The sequence below is a fragment of the Dermacentor albipictus genome, chromosome 4 (assembly GCF_038994185.2).
Source record: "Dermacentor albipictus isolate Rhodes 1998 colony chromosome 4, USDA_Dalb.pri_finalv2, whole genome shotgun sequence".
In the NCBI taxonomy this organism is placed as follows: Eukaryota; Metazoa; Arthropoda; class Arachnida; order Ixodida; family Ixodidae; genus Dermacentor; species Dermacentor albipictus.
Genome location: NC_091824.1, coordinates 139,893,554 through 139,915,267, shown reverse-complemented (window position 1 = coordinate 139,915,267; position 21,714 = coordinate 139,893,554). Strand labels below are relative to the sequence as shown.

The 21,714-nt window shown below is 49.1% G+C and overlaps 2 protein-coding genes across 3 annotated transcripts in view; one reads left to right on the top strand and one right to left on the bottom strand.

The window, feature by feature from the left end:
• Positions 1-21,714, top strand: part of LOC139059353 (methanethiol oxidase-like) — a 423,146-nt gene that overhangs the window by 221,956 nt on the left and 179,476 nt on the right. The gene's annotated exons all lie outside the window — the stretch shown is intronic.
• LOC139059715 (uncharacterized) lies at positions 1,252-5,263 on the bottom strand. Its single transcript, XM_070538151.1, has 2 exons — positions 4,451-5,263; positions 1,252-1,772 (listed from the first exon to the last, which is right to left on the bottom strand). Exons 1-2 carry the CDS (start codon positions 4,916-4,918, stop codon positions 1,323-1,325), a joined length of 918 nt encoding a protein of 305 aa, XP_070394252.1. The 5' UTR covers positions 4,919-5,263; the 3' UTR covers positions 1,252-1,322.

The window sequence follows — 21,714 nt, the reverse complement described above, 5'->3', positions numbered from 1 at the left end:
CATATGCTCAAGCCGCAAACAATGAACTGGCATCGAAGCGTTCGAATGACAGCGAGTATAGAGCACCTGCGACTGTCCATACAGCGACGTGTCCTGTATTGCGGGGTGAGCTTACACGTCGTCACGCGGGCAGGATTGAGATCGGCCGGTCGTGTATGCACCCTGCCGCGGCATCTATCGGCAGTGGATGACACTGAAATGCTTTGCAGAAGTCCAGCACACGCCTCATGAAATGTGTGCTGCGGGCCCGCTCCTCGTAAAGCTTGTCGTGGACACTGTTGATACACACGTACTGCCTATAGAACAGCATGTAGAAGAGCTGGCTGGGCGACAGCTTCCAGAAGCCCCACATTTTGACCGGCCGGTGCCATCCTGCGCCCGCCACTGCACGCAGTGTCGACCGCAGCGACAGCAGCGGGTGCTGGACATAGGTGGGGTCCTCGTCTTCCACGTGATCGCCGATGCAGTGAGCGTGCCGCTCGAGCTGTTTAGAAACCGCGTCGCTCCAACCGCGGTGCCTGAACAGGGCCTGCCATAGGATACTGGCAATCTGGACGCCCACAAGAGCCGCGTTGACATAGGTTTCTTGGAGAGCTTCGAACCTCATATTTGCGTACATGGCGGGCGAGACTGCGATGAGGTCGCCCCGACGGTTCGCTTGCATGTCGTCTACCGTGTGCGACAACCACATCCAGCCGACAACGTGGTGGAAGTCATGTAGGGTGGTCTTTCGCCGGAACGCTCCGATGGCGATGACGTTGGCGCAATTGTCTTCCGTCAGGTTCGGCAGGAATATCTGGTGCCAGTGGAACGCCTGCGTGGGCAAGAGCAACCGCAGTCGTGAGATCAGGGCGCTTGCTTGCTTGGCGTCTTCAGGACTCGCGAATACGTCGGTGGCGTCCGCGATGACCGCTCCGGAGATGGAGTCGTAGAGGCTGCGGAGTGCGTCGTCCTTTTCCTTGTTGGTGAGCTGCTGCTGGAACACCAGCTCCCACAGCTCGAAGTGACCACCGGTGGAGGAGTCGCAGAAATCGGTCCATAGCGCGGTGCCTCTGCCCGGGACGCTGTCCGACAGGAACTCTCTTTCGAACAGGGCAACCGCGGTTCCGACGATGAGGTGCGTTGATGAATGTGCGTGAAAGCGCGGGGACTCGAGGATGTCGAAAAGCGTCCGGATGGCACTCGCGTCGTTGACCGTGACGGCCATGTTGTCGCTGCAGCGGCATGAGCAGACGTCGTCCACGTGAAGGCGCCACTTATCGAGCGATGCCCTCGGGAAGAGCTGGCCGACCACGTCGAATCCACCGGTCAGCGGCTCCGTCTCATCGTTGGTTCTGGTTCGCCTGAGACAGCAGCAGTTGGAACTCTACAATATCTCTGCGCGTCAGTTTAACTCCGAAGCGTTCGCCGAGGGTCAGAAGCGAACGCTCGACGGAGGCGCGCGTTTCTTCGTCTTCGGCGTTCCGAAATTCCCCCGCGATTTCACTCCCTCGGTGAAGCTCGGCCATGCAGGCGCACCCATCGGCTTTAAGGTCGAGTAGGAGGGTAAAAGCGAGCGACACTCCGAACTTGATCTCTAATATACCGGCGATGTCGAATACTCGAAGCTCGGCTCCGCCGTCCCAGCTAAAGAACATGTCGGCGACAGCGTTGACGGCTCCCTCAGTGTTCGACGCTCCCTTCGAAAAAACCTTTAGGCAGCTGATGTAGTAGACACGTAGCACATCGCTTGCCGGCATTTGCAGAATACCTTGTAGAGTCGGATGCACGACCTGCAAGCGGAGAAAATGCAATCGCTGAGTGGCTGCTGATCGCAAGTGGACTGGTATACACTCTAAGAAAAATCCCAGGGAAAACAGGAGTAACTGGGCAGTTTATTAGTCCTAAAAAGGGTGCTTTCGTCCCTCAAGGGAGTAGCTGCATGAAGGTGCGTGTCGTGTGCAAATTTCGGAGAGTAAGTTTTTAGTCCCTGGTCGGAAAGAGTGCAACGGGAGGACGAACGACAACAGTTGCTCCCCATGCGCTCCGCTGTTTTCGTCCGTGTCGTGGAGTGTTTCGGCAAAAGCAGCATTGTCTTTAAATTGTGAATAGTTCGAAGTTGGTGCACTGTCTGTTGAACTACATGCAAAGCAGCAATTTGCATCTTCGTGAAAATATTGCGTGAAATTTAAAAGCTGGAATGTGAAGAGCCATGCTCCTCGTTCGCGCGCCCGATGCGATCGATGCACATTAAACGTGCAAGTCATTGATAGACTGGCAGATTTTGCTTGTCAATAGTACCTAAGTTCCTTCCGTTCCGATGAAATTACGAACTTAACTGAAGCGATGTGTAGCTCAAACGGGACACGCTAAGCCACAGAGAAATTGTCCTTCTCTGTTGTCTTGGGTGCCCCGTTTGAGCTCGCTACACGTATACGTCGCGTAGTGCCTCAGTTCAAATCACCCTAGGAATTCTCGGGCCGATTTCTTTTCGCGCTCGCTTATGGTTGCCATTACACTCAGCGTTAGACTCTCCCCGCACAGCGTACACAAAGGGTGAGTCGCTTTTATACTGCCGGACCTGCGTTTCGATGCTTAACCTGTCTGAATATCCTGTTTCATCAACGGATCGGCTGTGGTTCAGGACATCCCAAAATAGGATGGCGTCGGTGCAGCTAAAGTTTTCGAGGATTTCATTGGTGCTCCTGATACGCTGCCGAATTCCTTTATTGTCGATAGTACCTTTTCAACACTGGTGTTATCCGTGCAGAAGAACGATAGATCATCTGCATAAGCTAAGACTTTTACATCATTACCCAGTATATTGAAGCCAAGGATGTAACTCGACTGAATTACGCTTAAGCATAGCGGTTCCAGGTAAAGGGCGAATAGCAGTGGGGACATCGGGCATCCTTAATTAACGGATGAGCAAATAGAAATGGGTTCGGAGAGATGGCCATTAATCACTAAACGAGTAGTACAACATGTGTAGCAAAGCCTAAGGTCTTTAAGCACAACGGAGCCAACATTGGCATGCTCCAGAAGAGAAAATAAGTAGGAGTGACTGACACGATCAAAAGCTTTATTTACTCTCGCCTTTACTCTCGCATTTAGCCGCTCTCGCCTTTACTCTTCGCCATTTACTTAGAACCGCTTTGCTTAAGGATGCTTTGCAACTCGAGCATTAAAGGATACACTGAAGCGTTTCTCATGTGAAATCGAACGCGCACCGATCCTCTCGAATTTGTACATCTATGTATGGCGTCTTCATTCTTATCGACTGATATTATGTTACATTAATTCATATTTGTTGTCTTTTGAGTAAAGAAACTTGGAACAATGCTAGAATAATAATTCACGAGAATGGAGAGGTTACAGAATCGAATAATTATAGGTCTAGTAGCTTGCTTACGGCAGCGCCCAAAATATGTACGAAAGTAATCTTTAGAGCCATAAGAGTAACACAACTTCAGTCATCCAAGAAAATGAGCAGCTATTGAAAGCGATATTGATATGAAAGGGATATAAAGGGATTGAAAGGTGTTTGAATGCCCAGAAGGGGCGTTTGTAGCCAGAAAGACAAAGTTCAGAAGAACCGACGTACTGTCCATCAATCATATTCTGGCTCAACCACTTCCCTTGCAGCTCTCACGGACACTAGTGCAGGGCACCCTGTAGTAATTGTTTGAAAATGCGGATTGACAGCTGCGCGTCTCTTTAAGTGAGCAAATGATCGCTATCACCGTTTCTCACTATGTGCAGAACTGCGATTTCCTTTGTTCATATTCTTATTAAGCAAACCTTTCTTTGCCTCTTCCCCTTGGCTTTGCTACATTCGTGCATACAAATAACCAACTAGTGGCACTGGGTATGCATGTGCCCGTGTAGACAACCTGCCGCTGTATGGTGTCCGGCTTAGTAGATTATTTGGGTCACTGAGTATGTGCCACTGACTATATGCCCGAACGGACAACTTCGGCAATGGGAATGTGCAACTGAACATGCACCCATTCTTGGCTAATCCTCCAGAATGGATGTGCCACTGTGACTCAAGCAACGTAAAGCCTCAAACGTAATTTAGATACGTGTCGTGCTTCTCTATGGTACACCTCTAATTCATTTATTCATTCTATTTCGCATCATGCAGTTTGGAGACAGTTGGTCTGAAAGAATGCGATGCTTGAGGGGGGGGGGGGACTGTAGCTCCAGCACAAGGAACAGCGATTGCAACGGGTTCGGCACACATTTTTTTCTTCTTAATTTTCTTCTCAATTTCCTCCTGTCGCGGCGCGTCACACATTGACATTGTCCTCGCGACGCAGACAGCTAATAGCAACAGGCGACGAGGTCGTCTCGTCCGCCGCTGATGCTACCTTGCTAAATCAAACAACTTTCGCGTCGTTCAGATTCCAACGTGGCGTTGTATCTACGTGTATTGATTTCTTTTTCTTTGGGAGGCACGCGGCGTTACCTGTGTGAGGAGCTGCTCTTGCTTGGCGCCTTCGAGTGTGTCTCGGTAATAGCAGGTGTAGTCCAGGAAGTTGCTGCACGGGTCAACGGTGCGGTTGGCGCGCAGGGACAACTCGAACACGAGCTGGCCGCAGCAGAAAGCCTCCGACGGCGGAGACGCGTCGTCCGAGCCGAGGTCGCGCATGTGTCGCAGCGCCCACACGGTCACGCCAACCGCGGTGCCCAGCAGCGCCGATAAGCACACGTAGTCCAGGGGGACGGGGCCGAAGGACGCCGTGCCGCAGCCGAGAGGTGGTCGCCGTTCGGTCGCCGCTGCCGGCTCGCGAACGGCGTCGGCCATTGTTGTGCCCCGCTCCAGGATTGGAACGCTCGGGGGCCACGAACCGCGAGACGGGCTCGTGGTCACTTGCTCGTCTTGGTGTTGTTGTTGTTGTTGTCGACGAAAATGACCCCAGACAATGGCACACATTTGCTACCAGGCATTGATTGCTCAAGAAGCGGATGGTCGAGAAATAAGATGCAGGGTTATAGGAAGAGTAATAATAAATCTATTAAAGCGACAAATGATTGATGATATCGGTATGTATTTATTATTGGCTATATAGCTCAATGAATAGAATATAGGACAATGAAGTAGAACGTGTTGAGAAAGAAAAGAAAAACAACTTTAATGATATGGAATGCAGACAAATCGGCCTGAGGTACACTGTTTTAGCCTGCTACTCTGCGCGGGCGAAACGCAACCGGGAAGACCGTGTTGTTTAACAGTCAGTCTACTATAAGGAAAGAGAGAAGCGATTCAAAGTTGGAAAGGGACGAGGCAAAGAAAAGAAACAGAAACGAGGGCTAGATGATAAACGAAATAGAACTGAGATTTGCATTAAAGTTAAAAGAAAAGAAAGCAAAAGTGAAATTTGTGTTTGAGTCTTCTTTTGTTCAAAATGAGATCGCACCTGGCTGGGCGTGCTGAGCTGTGCCCACGACGGTGATGATGAAGATTACTTCAACGAATGTGTCGCAAATCAGCTACATCGCTCCCAGAAAAGCAAGATCACCCATTTATTTCGTGGCCTCTTAACGGCTTAGGTCACAGGAGGTTAACTGCATATGTAACTCGGAGTTGCGAATAACAAAATTTGCGAATACGAATAAAATAATAATCGAATACGAATACTCCGCTTTGGATATCGAATCGAATGTCGAATAATAATAATAATAATAATAATAATAATAATAATAATAATAATAATAATAATAATAATAATAATAATAATAATAATAATAATAATAATAATAATAATAATAATAATAATAATAATCATCATCAGCCTGGTTACGCCCACTGCACGGCAAAGGCCTCTCCCATAATTCCCCAACAACCCCGGTCATGTACTAATTGGGGCCATGCCGTCCCTGCAAAATTCTTAATCTCATCCGCCCACCTAACTTTCTGCCGTCCCCTGCTACGCTTCCCTTCCCTTGGAATCCAGTCCGTAACCCTTAATGACCATCGGTTATCTTCCCTCCTCATTACATGTCCTGCCCATGCCCATTTCTTTTTCTTGAATTCAACTAAGATGTCATTAACTCGCGTTTGTTCCCTCACCCAATCTGCTCTTTTCGTATCCCTTAACATTACACCTATCATTCTTCTTTCCATAGCTCTTTGCGTCGTCCTCAATTTGAGTAGAACCCTTTTCGTAAGCCTCCAGGTTTCTGCCCCGTAGGTGAGTACTGGTAAGACACAGCTATTATACACTTTTCTCTTGAGGGATTATGGCAACCTGCTGTTCATGATCTGAAAATGCCTGCCAAACGCACCCCAGCCCATTCTTATTCTTCTGATTATTTCTGTCTCATGATCCGGATCCGCAGTCACTACCTGCCCTAAGTAGATGTATTCTCTTACGACTTCCAGTGCCTCGCTACCTATTGTAAACTGCTGTTCTCCTCCGAGACTGTTAAACATTACTTTAGTTTTCTGCAGATTAATTTTTAGACCCACTCTTCTGCTTTGCCTCTCCAGGTCAGTGAGCATGCATTGCAGTTGGTCCCCTGAGTTACTAAGCAAGGCAATATCATCAGCGAATCGCAAGTTACTAAGGTATTCTCCATTAACTTTTTTCCCCATTTCTTCCCAATCCAGGTCTCTGAATACCTCCTGTAAACACGCTGTGAATAGCATTGGAGAGATCGTATCTCCCTGCCTGACGCCTTTCTTTATTGGGATTTTGTTGCTTTTTTTATGGAGGACTACGGTGGCTGTGCAGCCGCTATAGATATTTTTTAGTATTTTTACATATGGCTCGTCTACACCCTGATTCCGTAATGCCTCCATGACTGCTGAGGTTTCGACAGAATCAAATGCTTTCTCGTAATCAATGAAAGCTATATATAAGGGTTGGTTGTATTCCGCACATTTCTCTATCACCTGATTGATAGTGTGAATATGATCTATTGTTGAGTAGCCTTTACGGAATCCTGCCTGGTCCTTTGCTTGACAGAAGTCTAAGGTGTTCCTGATTCTATTTGCGATTACCTTAGTAAATAGTTTGTAGGCAACGGACAGTAAGCTGATCGGTCTATAATTTTTCAAGTCTTTGGCGTCCCCTTTCTTATGGTTTAGGAATATGTTAGCGTTTTTCCAAGATTCCGGTACGCTCGACGTTATGAGGCATTGCGTATACAGGGTGGCCAGTTTCTGTAGAACAATCTGCCCACCATCCTTCAACAAATCTGCTGTTACCTGATCCTCCCCAGCTGCCTCCCCCTTTGCATATCTCCCAAGGCTTTCTTTACTTCTTCCGGCCTTACCTGTGGGATTTCGAATTCCTCTAGACTATTTTCTCTTTCATTATTGTCGTGGGTGGCACTGGTACTGTATAAATCTCTATTGAACTCCTCAGCCACTTGTACTATCTCATCCATATTAGTAATGATATTGCCGGCTTTGTCTCTTAACGCATACATCTGATTCTTGCCAATTCCTAGTTTCTTCTTCACTGTTTTTAGGCTCCCTCCGTTCCTGAGAGCATGTTCAATTCTTTCCATATTATACTTCCTTATGTCAGCTGTCTTACGCTTGTTGATTAACTTCGAAAGTTCTGCCAGTTCTATTCTAGCTGTAGGGTTGGAAGCTTTCATACACTGGCGTTTCTTGATGAGATCTTTCGTCTCCTGCGATAGTTTACTGGTATCCTTCCTAACGGAGTTACCACCGACTTGATAAAAAAAAATGATACGCACATGCATCTATTAATAAGTTGTGTTAATTTGTTGGCTTGGAACATTGCAATTACCATCATCAACGTTAAAAAAACTGCACTAGTACGCTGGTATACTATACCATTGTGTATTTGGCTCATGTTAACTTAGGATACTTAGTAATTCCCACTAGCTGTCCTCGCCAGCCTGTTGCTTATTATACCGCATCAAATGCCCGTACGCTCGGAGGTGCTTGACCCTGAGCAAGTCGTCAGTCGCCACACTTGCTGTCAAGCAATAAGCTCAGAGTTGACGGCGACAAAGAAAAAGAGAAAGGAAGAAAGAAAGAAAGAAAGAGAGAAAGAAAGAAAGGAAGAAAGAAAGAAAGAAAGAAAGAAAGAAAGAAAGAAAGAAAGAAAGAAAGAAAGAAAGAAAGAAAGAAAGAAAGAAAGAAAGAAAGAAAGAAAGAAAGAAAGAAAGAAAGAAAGAAAGAAGTGCACCCTTGATGTTCGCAAACCCATGCCCCTTGCTACAGGGAAACCTGCTTTTCGGCAAAGTTAGCCTTCCAATGGCTAAATGCGCTTTAGAGGCGAAATTTCGCTAACAGCACGAAATTATCACAAAATTCAGCATGAGATCGCCGAAATATCCTTAGAATAGATAGAAACAAATCCTATGAACCATGGCTGCTCCCGCACAGCCACCATTATATTTGATTCGATTCGGATATTCGTATACAACCGGATATTCGCACATTTCGAAGATATATTTTCGGATAGAATACGAATATTAAAAACATAATATTCGAACTTTTCGAATATTCGCACACCATTAATAAGTAAGTGTTGTTGAAAGAAATGAACTAGTCTGGGAGTCAGACGAAGTGGGCAAAACCAGTTTAGAAAAAGGAAAAAAAAAAAGATGAAGGCGATGGATGGATGGATGGATGGATGGATGGATGGATGGATGGATGGATGGATGGATGGATGGATGGATGGATGGACGGACGGACGGACGGACGGACGGACGGACGGACGGACGGACGGACGGACGGACGGACGGACGGACGGACGGACGGATGGATGGGATTGGACAGGACAAAGCGGGACCAGATGGACGGAGAGATGGATGGATTACAACTCCGCGCGCGTTGAAAGTGATGGCTGATGAGCTAACATGACAATTATGATTTTTCACACAATTCACGGTGTGTTAAATAATAATCATGAACGTTTACAAATGATAAACCTTTGCACATCGTCCACGGTTGCGGACGTTCAAAGCTAATAACAGAATGTCGTGTAGGCAAGTGTCTCCCAGGATACATAAAAACATCTTGAAGGAGATCTAATATAGCAATGTTTATAAGCACTATGCAGGAATGTTTCCCTGAACTGCCTTTGCAAGTCTGCGCGGTAGCTTTTCTTATTTTTATGAAACTTGTTTTATTTGGTGTGAAAATTAGGCAACATGAGCACGAAGGACGTGTCGCTACTTCCAGCCGTGGGTTTATTGAAACAGCAAGTGCGACTTTTATACATACGCATTTAACAACCATCACTTCCACGTCCAACTAAACATTACCGCACAGAAAGAGTTAATCTCATCATCCTGGAGGAGATTTGTTTCGGCTCGTTTCTTGTACTCGGTGTATAGTATCCCGACTTTCTTGGGAAAGTAAGTTTTCTCCCGCTTGATTATTATGGAGCAAATTCTTGGCCACTCACAAGCGGCTGAAAAAAAAAAAACCTGCATTATTCGCGATGCCTGCGACCTCTAGGTGGTGCGCGTGGTTAACCAAGATGACTGTCCGGAGGAGGATCGCGGGCGAAGCAGAGATAGGGTGGCTAGAAGTAGAGGTGGCGCCAACGCCCGCATTTTTGTAGCAAAAGCGCGCACCTTCGATTCATGCCGCCACCACAGTAGCCGTGGTGGCGCTGCGGTCAGCATTGCGATGTCTCTCCTGGCCCCTTCGCCTCTCTCCCTCGCTATCTGGGCATGAGTACGTGTGATTGCCGTCTTCTCGGTTCGACGTTGCTCGCATGTAATTTTCGCGGTGTTTCCTTTGCGGTGACAGATTGCTCGTTAGCATGTAGGCTTTACTTCCGCGCCCTGTTTCAGCCAAATGAATCATCGCTTAAAGAAAGGGAAGTAAACGCACTCCTTTGTACCAATCTGCACATCCGGTTACGTATTGTCAAGGAAGATGGGAAACCTGTCACTTTGTTTTCTGTGCCAAAGGACGCCGAACGTTGTGAAACGTGGCGGTGGGCTGTCCCCCGGGCTGACGAATTTCTCGACGAGAAGGCAGCCCCCTGTGAGCTTCACTTTCACGAAGAATACATTGTGTGCCACTTCACGGACGTGGTCAACGGCGGAACAGTCGATTCCCCGTGATCAGCCCATGCTTACAAGCAACATAGTGCCAACAATGTACGCAAATTCTCCGTCGCACCTCTCCAAGAAAGCAGCCCTCGCCACTGCTGTTGAGAGAGGAGGACTTTTATATCCGTCAGATGAGCTGAATGCACTGGTGACATCACTGGAAAACCCTCACCCACTGCTTCAGTGTGAAGCTAGTAAGAAGCGACAGCTTCTTACTAGCTTGGTATTCTTCTCCAGCTTACCAAATTGAACCTCGTTGGCTGCCCTGCGCACGGAAAAGCACTAACGCGTAGAATCATAAAGTTCTATGTCCTCACAAGGCTCCATTTCTGCGTCGAATCTGAGAACGTGAAACGGGACGAAACGCGGGAGCGAATGAAGATGCTGAAAGTATCTCGAGTGCTCTGAATTGTGCCTTGAGAACCTTCCTACAAACCTATTTTCTATTAATGACTTTTAGTTTGTTATGTGCAATTTCTTTTATATTTGTGTTGCCAAGAAATCCTCTATTTCGTGAATAAATGTCGTTCTGGCAACCTGGATTTGGTTGTTGCGGTTCCTGACGGTTTCTGCTTAGTTCCTTCATTAGTTGAAGCTGGCCGTCATGAGCTCGAACATCGTATGAGAATCACGAGCATCTCGCTATCGAGTGCTGTGCGATAAGCAATCGCTCTAAGATCTGAAACTGCATGTGGAACTTTATTCACTATACGCCTTTCAGTCCTCACTTGCAATTTTAACTCATCGGCACGATTCCCGTGCCGATAAAGACTGAGCCCAGGACTGAGCCCGGTTGGCTACCCTACACCAGGGAAAGGGAAAAGGCGAGGAAAGAATCAAAGAAGAGAAAGGCCACTGAGCGATGTATCGGGCATGCACTGTCTTCGCTACCTTATCAGGACAGCACTGATATCACGCGTGCGCTTGACCATTTAAGAGCGTGCCAATAAGCCCTTGGCGGCCTCTTGTTCCTACCATCGTGTACTTGCCTCGATCTATACCAGACACACGTCGCGCACGTTACAGGCGTCATAGAGTTTCTTCGAACAGCGGTGCCTACCATTTTCCGCATCTGACCGTGTCCGTGACCGTGACCGTGTCGGCGTGAAAAGGCTCATTGGAGGCTTACATACGTGCACATTGCCACATACTCAGGGATCGAAGTTGGTCCGTCCGACGGTTGTCCTCCATTCCTGTTCCCTCAGCCCAGCAGCCCGATGCGCTATCGATTTGACGACGGACTACCCGGTCACCCAACTAGGCGGAAAAACAATTGGAGACATAAATATGTATAAAGTTACTCTCCGAAAGGTGAGAGAAGTATCCTAAGAATGCTTACACATTAAGAAGAAGACAAAACAGATAGATTAAAAAATTCCGAACACTTCCACTATGTGAACATTGAAGACGTGCGGAGCTGTTTAGCGCACGAAACAGAAGTGACCTAGAATATTGAAGAAAGGTACGAAGGTATTTATTGTCCTAATCATTGGTCATCATAGCGACATAGCCACGCACACATATTCGGGTATCACCTCTGCTATTAAATGTGTCCGTTACGTAACAGAATGAATGGCTCATGACCCCGTAAGCGCGACCTGCACGTTACGACGACAAAATAGAAGTGAAATTGAACGCTGGAATCATGAGCGGAAACGGAGCCAGCTGTGGAAGACGACGACAACGAACGCACGAGCAGTGGCACTAGCGTGTGATCGTGGTTGGGGTCATGAATTTTTTCAACCACATATGTTCTTACCCTTTTGCCTGGGACCTCTTTGTGTCCCACGTGTGACAAGGATAGTTCAAGGGCGTGTTATAGGTCCCCGAGCCCACAGGAATATGTGCCATTGATCTTGGACCCTTTCTGCAATATCACCATGATCTGCCAACATGATTTTTTATGCGAAGCATATTACGAGGGCTCAACCCAGCTCCTCAGGCGCGGCGGTGACCATGAAATCACGTGACACCGTGACGTCACGACAGAGGAGAAGTGGCTTTGGCTCAACTCTTGCAAGACGGGCTGGGTGGGAATCGAACCAGGGTCTCCGGAGTGTGGGACGGAGACGCTACCACTGAGCCACGAGTACAACGCTTCAAAGCGGTACAAAAGCGCCTCTAGTGAATGCGGTGTTGCCTTAGAAACGAGCTGTTTCTAAGGCGTGCGTCTCTTGCTCACGCGCACATTTCGTTGCCGCGCCGAACGCTGCTTTGCTCGACGCTCACCGCGTCCAATGCGGGGCGCGTAGTCGCTGCCCTGTAGCCCATTGTCTTACACCCCTTGGCGGGTCGACGGGAACGCTGTCGCGTTCCACTCTTGAAGGCGAAGAAGTAATGCATGAGTTGTTTCTTCGTCTAGCCGAACCAAATATAGCCAAGCAACAGCAGTTCACCAGGCTAAACAGTGGTTCAACAACTAAAATAAAGGCTAGTATGCTTCGCATCCTGGGCTTAACCTTACCTAAGCCACAGCCATTTTTTTTGTCAACATCTCGGACGCAAGTTTTTTTGCAGATGATAGCCATAGACAGCTTCGCTGTCCAAATAAAACAGGGAATCCAGAATTGCTAGCATCTGAACGTGCTTATCAAGGCCGATTTCGTGCAAATGTGCGCAAGACTTTTAATACCAGGCCCTATGCAGTTTTGCAGCGAGCACAAGCATAAGGTAAAATGTTTATCGCGCTTCTAAGGCGCGTGACATCTTCTCCGGTCTCATTAGTTCAATTTAACCCATTAAGTGTGCGGTAGTGCTCGCGTCGTAGCGCCACAGCACTTTCGCGTAATATTCGCGCTTGGCATTTTTCGCTAGGTGTTGCGCCTCACGCAAACAGCATCGCAGCGTCTGCTCATTCATTTCGCGATCGACAACAGACGACACCGCAGAGGGTGAAGCCGATGCCATGTGCCCTTCTTCAAAAGATGGCGGTCAATCTTAGGAGAGCCTGCTGCTGCCGTGCTGTAAGTAGTTCAGCGCCAGAGGAATTGCTGAACCCAGCCGATTTATTGCGACACGCAGGTATGTTGCCGGTCAATAGTTCTAGATGAAGATGCCTCAGGGATACTGGTCGCACATTTAGCAGTAAGCTGGAGTGGAGAACGCGTTCTAGAATGCGTTCATCATGTAATATAATCATAAAATGACGTATGCTTTTCCGATATGCTCCAGTGAAGAACTGAAACGGGATTAACGCTACAACGCTTGCACGCGTGTACTTTTCCAGTGGTTGGCTCGCATTTAATCTGATAAGGTATAGTCCGTCAATTGAGCTTTCGCAGCATTTGGAGAACCTTGACAGCGTTCGCCAATCATGACGCGTACTCTATGAGACTGCGAGTACTTCAGGGAGAACGTCTCGCAGGAAAGGTTGCGATGATGCTTCGTAACTATATTGAGTAGCGTTGTTCTGAAAACATTGGCAGAGCAGAGCGGAAAAGACTAGATGACCTGATAACTTTAGCGGAGTCCGGAATATTCTATTGTGTGTGAAGTCAGTATGGTAGCCTGTACTAACTGACAAACTGCGCAAGTGTATGGTGGACGAAGGCGACAAATGCCGCCATCAGACGGCGACAGGCGCGACCCTCACATCGTGTATGCAATTCGCCACCCGCGGCAGCGTCTGGCATTGAAACGCTGCGCAGAAGTCGGGCAAGCGCCGCATAAAGTTCGTGCTGCGTGACAGCTGCTTGAGCTGCTCGTGCCTGAAGCACACGTATCGCACGTAGAATAGCATGTAGAAGAATTGGCTGGGCGAAATGTACAACAAGCTCCACATTCGGACCGCCCTGTGCCACCCGGCGCCCGCCACGGCGCGCACCGTTGAGCGCAGCGACAGCGCCGGGTAGGGAAGCTCGGTGGGATCCTCGCGGCCGACTTGACCCTGTATACAGTCCACGTGACCGTTAAGCACTTTCGACACCGCCTTGCTCCAGCCTGGGTGCTCGAAGATGGCCTGCCAGAGAGTAGACGCCAGCTGGACACCCACCAGCGCCGCAGTGATGTATGTCTCGCGGCGGGCTTCGGCCCTGATATCTGCGTACAGGAAGGGTGATAACACGATGGCGTCCTCCAGTAGTAAGGCGTACGCATCGAAGCCCCTTAAGCGCGTCCAACTCAGAACACCGAGACCGCGGGCGTCGGCGTGCAGCAGCGTCTTGCGCTGAAAAGCTCGGACGGCGATGACGTTGGCGCAATAGTCTTCCGTCAGGTTCGGCAGGAAAATCTGGTACCAGTGCGACAGCTGCGTGGGCAAGAGCAGCCGCAGCCGCGAGATCAAGGCATGCGCCTCCTTGGCGTCTTCGGGACTCGCGAATATGTCGGTGGCGTCCGCGATGACTGCCGCGGAGATGGAGTCGTAGAGGGAGCGGAGTGTGTCGTCTCTGTCTTGATTCGTGAACTGGTGCACTGATACCAGGTCCCACAATTCGAAGAGGTGACTGGTGTCGGTGTCACAGAACTCGGTCCATAGCGCGGTGCCTTTTTCCGCTGTGCTGTCTAACAGGAACCCTTTTTCGAAAAGGGCAGCCGTGGTTCCGGCGATTAGGAAGGCTAGTGATGTCGCGTGGAAATATGGTGAGTCGAGTATGTCGAAGACCGTCCGGATGACACTCGCGTGATTTACCGTGACTATCATGGTGTCGCTGCAGCGGTACGAGCAGACGTCGTTCATGTGAAGCCGCCACTCATCGAGTGATGCTCTCGGGAATAGCTGGCCGAGCACGTCAAACCCGCCATGTAACGGTTCTCTTTTATCGGTCACCAGGCTCGCGTGGTACAGCCGGAGTCGTAAATCCGAGAAGCTTTTGCGCGTCACGTTAAGTCCAAGGCGCTGGCTGACGACCGATATTGAGTGGTCGATGAGGGTGCTAGTCGGTTTCCACCGGATGTTCCCAAACTTTCCATATTCAGGCGTTTGGGAGACTATCGTGTTGAAGGGCCCTTTGTTAGTCTTAAGGTTCACTTTTAGGTCGAAAGTCAGCGATATTCCGTACTTGATCTCCAGTATACCGGCGGTGTCGACTACTGGAAAATCGGTTCCGCCACTCCACCTGGAGAACATGTCGGCGACATCGTTGACGGCTTCCTTTGTGGGTGACAGTCCCTTTACGAGAACAAATAAGCAGCTGAGGTAGTAAGCGTGTAGGACGTCGCTTGCAGGCGTTCGTAAGGTTCCCTGCAGTGTCGGATACAAGACCTGCAAGCAGAGCGAATGCTATCGCTGAGTCGCTGCGGAACAATCTTAAGCAAATGCGGGTAGAAGCGTTTGTCATATGACATTGGAGTTGCACAGTTAGTACGAAATTTATACAGCCTTAGTTGCAACACAAGGAGAATTCGGAACTGTACCTTGAGGACGCATTTCACTACGAATAACACTATAGATGCTTTTCAGCATTGTTAAGCAGCCGAAATGAAAGCAGGAAAAGTACTCATTTTTGGACAATGATACACGGTGCACTGCCATGCTAAAGAGTCTTCCGTGGAGCTACAACGTATATTGCACTGCCTTTGTTTCAAGCGACAGCAGTTTGTTATTTCCAAACATTATCGCATAGCAACAAAGTCATAGTGCATCTATCAACACCCTGAGAGCAGCGAAGCGTTAGACACACGTAAAAGGTATCTCAGACACGTGAATACGCGTCCGAAATATGCGATGTGAATGGATTTGATAAAGATGTCATATTTTATTTTTCTCCGCCAAATGTCGGTCACGCAGACAGGCAAGGCACTTTTATTAAGGCGCAGTTATTCTGCCGGCCGCCAAGGAGGGCTGGGCTGGTACCGACCAGCTTATTTCTAAATGCCCCTAGGTCTAACCGACCTGCTTTTTACCTAGTTTGATTTGATCCTATTAGATCATTTGGCATGTGAAAATAAAAATACCTGCCCACGGAAGTCTCTGGAAAGCATCTGATGTTACAGTAAAGCGGGCGGCGCAGTATCTGCACAGGGGCAGCGGGGAACCAGTGCTGGAACCACAGCCGGATCCAGGGCGTTCCGATGGTTCGGGCCACCGAACCCGGAGCGTGCCGCGGGGTGTACGCATTCAAGATCGGCGTGAACCGTCGGCACGCGGAGGCCAATGCTGCCAATCTATACTAAATAATGCCACGATGTTTGCATTTACTTGTGCCGATTTTCACGAACTTCGCGGCCTCAGTTGCACGAAACTACGCGCGCATGCCTAGATAATTTCTGTGAACTGCGGGCCACATTTTCTTGCGATAGACATTATATGGACACTCCAGGCGCATTTCTGGCGTCCCCAACGCCGTGATGTTCCGTATAAAGTCCAAGGGCGATAAAACCGCCGCCCTGCTCCGTATGCTGTATGTGCGAGCGAAAGTCTTCGATGGTGACCCGGCAAACGCGGTTCAATCTCGCGTGCGGGAGCAGGAAACGCCGGCACGAAGCGTCTCGGGCGACTGCTAGGGTGCCTCGATGTCCTCCTCGCCCGCCGTTTCGTACAGAGCGAAGACAGCCGCGGCGTCTACTACGGCGTTGGGCACGCGAATGGCGGACGCCGTAGTAGACGCCTTTAGCAAGCGTCGTAGGGACGCCTTGCCGGCCCTCGTGTGTCTTGAAAGCAATCTGCGACGTGGCCAAAGTGCGCGCCCGCAAGGGCCTCATCTTCAAAACGATCTGCGATGTTTGCAGAGTGCGCGTAGTGCCGGTAGCTTCGTATGCGCTGTGCTTTCGACGTTTCGTTCGCGTTGAAGCGGGAGCTGCTCGAAGGTCAATTCGTTTGCTGCTTCCGTGATTCCTCAGGCCAGCATTTCGACACCGAGTTTCCATGCTCATCAAGGGAGATGTGTTCATGTTTAACTGCGTGCGCGTGACACCGCGCTTGCTAATTTAGTTAAAACACGTACACGGGTTAGTTGGTCCTAGTGTGCAAGCGCGACTGAACAAGGACGTAGAAAGAAGCAGACACACAAATACAGCGCTGTGTCTGTTTCTTCCTGCGTCCTCGGTCGCTCACGCTTACATATTCAATCTTTGTTAATTAAGTGAGTAAGCGAATGTTTACAAGTCTAACGGCCAGGACAACTCCTATGCTCGCAATCGGTTCTTCGAAACTGGAACTCTTTTTCTTTCGAGATATTGTGCCGGCTGACTTTCTCTAATGTTATGCAGCGCTCGCATACCTCCGCATGGAATAGCTCAGTGTTGGCTTCAGCGAGTCCATCTGGGTGATAGCAGGCGTGGTCCAGGGAGTTGTTGCATGCGTCCACGGTGCGGTTGGTGCGCCGGTACATCTCGACGGCGAGCTTCTCGCAGCAGAAACCCGGCGTCGACGGCAGCGGAGGTGGCTCGTCCGATTCGCCGTGAAGCGCGTGGCGCAGCGCCCACAAGGTTAGGCCTAGCGCGGTGGCCAGGATCGCCGCCCAGCATACGAACTGCGGCGGAACGGGGCCGAATAGCGTCTTGTAGCCGCCGCGTGGGTGTTCAGCGTGGGCCTGCGTCCGGAGCGCTGGTCCAGGGTCGGTGTCGGTCATCCCTCGGCGCCGTCCTTGCGAGAGAATCGCTCGTGGCGCTATTAGCGAGAGCAGCTCGTGGTCGCTTCTTCTTGCGGCTCGCTTGACAGAAAAAGTTACGATGTTGGTAATGATGATGATGATGATTTTCAGGCTATTGAGCATACCGATAAATAGGGAGTGAACCGAGAAGCGGCTATATATATATATATATATATAGAAATAGATAAGAGTTCATAAATCGTAATGGAAGAAAAAGAGGACAAGTCATGCAGGGTTGCTCGAACATGACCGTAATGAAGCTCGGAATCTTCCCGCCCGGTCGCCTCATAATGTGTTGAATGGCTCGTTAAAGGCGACCCACCGCATGTGCTGTGGGATCGCTCCAAATTCGCCGAAAGGACAAAACTACTAACAAACGGCTTCGTCGCTTAGGCCTGCCGCTTCATGATGCCCACGAGATCCGATTCTCGCGATAAATATTAATAACCGCGATGCAGTTCAGTGCGTACCCGTGAATACAGTTAGGTCGGTCGGATTTTCGGCGAGTAACATATGAGCAGAACATACGTAGAACTGCTATATGCGCGCTGCAGATGCAGTGACCACTGATTTGACTCTACGTAGAGGGTCTGGATTGGACTTGTCTTGAAGGTACTGGTAGCGAGACGGATGCCCAGAGGGTGGACGGATGGATGGATTGATGAAAAACTTTATTAGGGTCCTTTAGGGCGCGCCCCAGCGCGCAGCGGACCGCTCCCACGTCGGGACAGAGAGGCCGAGCCTCTCCGCCGTGTCGCGGGCCCGTTGGACAGCCCATAACTGTTCTTCGAGGTTGGGGCTGTTTAGGGCAGCATCCCAGCATGAAGAAGTGTTGCTTTCATCGCCGCCTAACGCGGGACATCGCCAGAGCATGTGAGGTAAGTTCGCTAAGTCATTGCATAGTGCACATGCATTTGTCGTCTGAATTTCGGGGTACATCTTGTGAAGAAGTAGGGGGTTTGGGTATGCCCCCGTCTGTAGAAGCCTTAGTGTCAAAGCCTGAGGTCTATGGAGTTTGCAATGTGGGAGGGAGTAGATCCTCCGAGCCAAGTAAAAGTGCTTAGTAATTTCGGTGTACGAGGAAGGAGAGTCCCGATTGTCAGTACGCCCGGCGTCACGCTGCCCGGTAGCTACGCGGTCGATGATCCCTCGCGCAGCTCCGTGTGCCGACTCATTGATGTTGGGTGGGGCACCCTCGATCTGTCCCATGTGGACTGGAAACCGGATCAATGTGTGTGGCTTGATCTCTTTGCTTTCTAATATCCCTAGGGCCAGCTCGGATCTGGTTCCTTTGACAAATGCCCGAACAGCTGATATCGAGTCACTGTAGATTGATGTCCTCTTGTCGTCACATAAGGCCATCGCTATTGCAGCCTGCTCTGCGATTTCAGAGGACGTCGTCCGAATCGAGATTGCTTCGTTATTTACCTTTCATGATTTACGCTAACTACAGCGAAGGCGTGTCCGTCGGCGTAGCGCGCTGCGTCTGCGAAACTGTTCGAAGCCCGTTCACGAGCGTTTTCCAAGAGACCACACCGTTCTTCAACCCCCGACAGACCGACGAGCGACCCACGAGTTATTAACGACAGGTCAACAAATACTACAGGACCAATGTCTCGGAAGAACGCAATACGCTTCCCCACACAAAGCTGTCAATAAACTCCAGGCAAGGGACTGGCGCCGCCTGCAAACTAACACATACCCACACTTGTCTCGTCTACACGCAATCTCCCCAGACAGTTATACGTGCCGGACGTATCCTTGGTGTAGCAACCACACAGCGACACTCGCGCACATAACACACGAATGTACTGACCGTCCGGGCGTCGCAATTTCACCACGAGTCACAACACACACACTCACTACGTGGTCTTCGAGGCGAGACTCTCCGAACTGGACCTGGGAAGCCAACTGGCGACCCTTGACCAGGCCCGGCGAGTCGCGATCGCCAGTGGAGCCCTGTCAGAGGGAACCACCCAGGAATAAACCGCGAAATGGTTTCTGCAATAATAAAGTTCCTCCTCCTCCTCCTCCTCCTCAGAGGAGGAGGAGGAGGAGACTTCTTCCCACGTTGTGTTCTGGATGGACGTTTCGTGGGATCGGCCGACAGTGATGCGGTCCCGCTGCTCTCGAGGGATGCTGCGGAACTTTGTTTTGATTACTCTGGGGGGGGGGGGGGGATGCCCAGCTCCTGTAAGATGTGTCTTCCAGCTTGTGTGGTAGATAGCCTGACGAACTGGGCCCCCTCCTGTGCTTCCGCTATTTCCTCTAGTGTGTTATGCATGCCAAGTTGAATTAAGCGTTCCGTGGGAGTGTATATGGGGAGGTCGAGAGCTCGCTGCATTGAGCTTATCCGCTCCGATCTTTTTGCCAGTTGTGCATGGCCGCGACGTAAGTAAACCGACACATTACGAACGCATGTACCAATCTCACGAGGTTATCTTCTCCGAGGCCTTGCTTGTAGAATTTTTAATCCACTTGGTGTTGTAGAATTATAAAGTATTGCTCCGTGCTTGATTGTTGTCTCCAGCTGTTTTTATTGTGCTGGCATATCATGTGTGAATTGTATCCCCCCTCCCCCCCCCCCCCCCCATTATGTAATGTCTTTCGGGGACTTAGGGTATTACAAAAATATCAAGGCGGGAGCGGAAAAGACTGTTGCATATGTTCAGAGGGCACTTTCGATCACTACCCCATGTAGCGTGTGACAGCAGCTTTAAAAAGTTCATTGTTTTCAGACATTTTATTTTCAGATTTTCAATATGGGGAATAAATGTGAGCTTTGAGTCTAAAGTGATTCCCAGGACTTTATGTTTGCTGCTCACAGAGAGTTGGTCTCCCTTTGATTGTAATACTATGCAGTGGTGCTACCGGTCTCTTGTTTGAGAATAATACGCAGGTACCTTTTTGGGTGTTTATTTTGAAGCCGTTCTCATCCGCTCATTGAGATAATTTGTTTGTACCAAGCTGTACTTGTTCGCAAATAGCAATATTGCATGATTTGAAACTTACTTGTACATCGTCAACATAAACGGAATAAGACATTGCGCGTGGAACGACTGTATGCAGGCTGTTCATTTTTACAATAAATAGCGTGTAGCCAAGTACGCCCCCTTGCGGAACACCAGTTTCTTGGGTGAATTATTTAGATAAAGGGTTACCAAATTTTACGAGAGAAGTGCGGTTAGACAGGTAGCTTTCAATGGCGTTTAACATGTTCCCACGGACGCTCATGGCGGAACGATCGCGGTGGATCCCAAATCGTCATGTCGTGTGGTACGCTTTCTCTAGGTCTAGAAATACTGAAAGGAAAAACTGCTTATGAAGGAATGCATCTCTAATGTTTGCCTCAATGCGCACAAGGTGGTCTATTGTCGACCTTCCCTCTCGGAAACCGCATTGAAGGGGGTCTATTTTGTTGTGACTGTTTAGGAAGCTGAATAAGCATTTTTTCATAATAATCATTATCATTTTAATAATGAATGAGCATTTCTTCGAAAAATTTGCACAGAGAGCTTGCAAGCGCTATTGGCCTGTAGCTGCTGGGGCTTTCCCTTGTTTAAAAACGGGGATGACTATAGCTTCTTTCCAGGATGGTGGAATATACCCCGCCACCCACATGGTATTGAAAAGGGATTGGAGTTTGTCCAGTGTTTCAGGCTGTAGGTGCCGAATCATTTCGTATATGCATTGTTTGCTATGTTTGCTATGCACGCACAATGAGGCCACTGTAACCCATCACCCATATGTTCCCGTGCATTATATCGAACATGAGAGATCTGGAGCACGTGTATCATTTTATATTGCGATAAAAATTGTATAGACACTGCAAGGGAATTCTTGCCGTCGCTGTCGGCAAAGAAATGTTTCGTCTTTTGATTTATTGGTGTATATACAACAATCGTAAACAAGCTCTTAAAATTAGCATTTTACTATAATATCGTATTGCTTTACAGTCGCGCCAAGTATGTACAGCATCATGTAATTCTGTTGTACACTTAAGAGCATAGTCTTGCGTGAAACCAGCCCAGTCTTGCAATTCCCGTGCAAGACTTAACCGACCTGATGCAGTAAACGTGCAGTATTTAGGTAAGCTAAAACACGGTTAAGCCGCACAGTGCCACTATGCCTTGCGAATATTTTTTTC

What these genes read in the sequence shown, in the direction of transcription:
- LOC139059715 (XM_070538151.1), bottom strand. Translation starts at nt 4,918, where the DNA reads ATGTGTGCCATTGTCTGGGGTCATTTTCGTCGACAACAACAACAACAA. An exon ending in AAGAGCAGCTCCTCACACAG is followed by an intron (nt 1,773 to 4,450) that starts GTAACGCCGCGT and finishes CTCCGCTTGCAG; the next exon opens with GTCGTGCATCCGACTCTACA.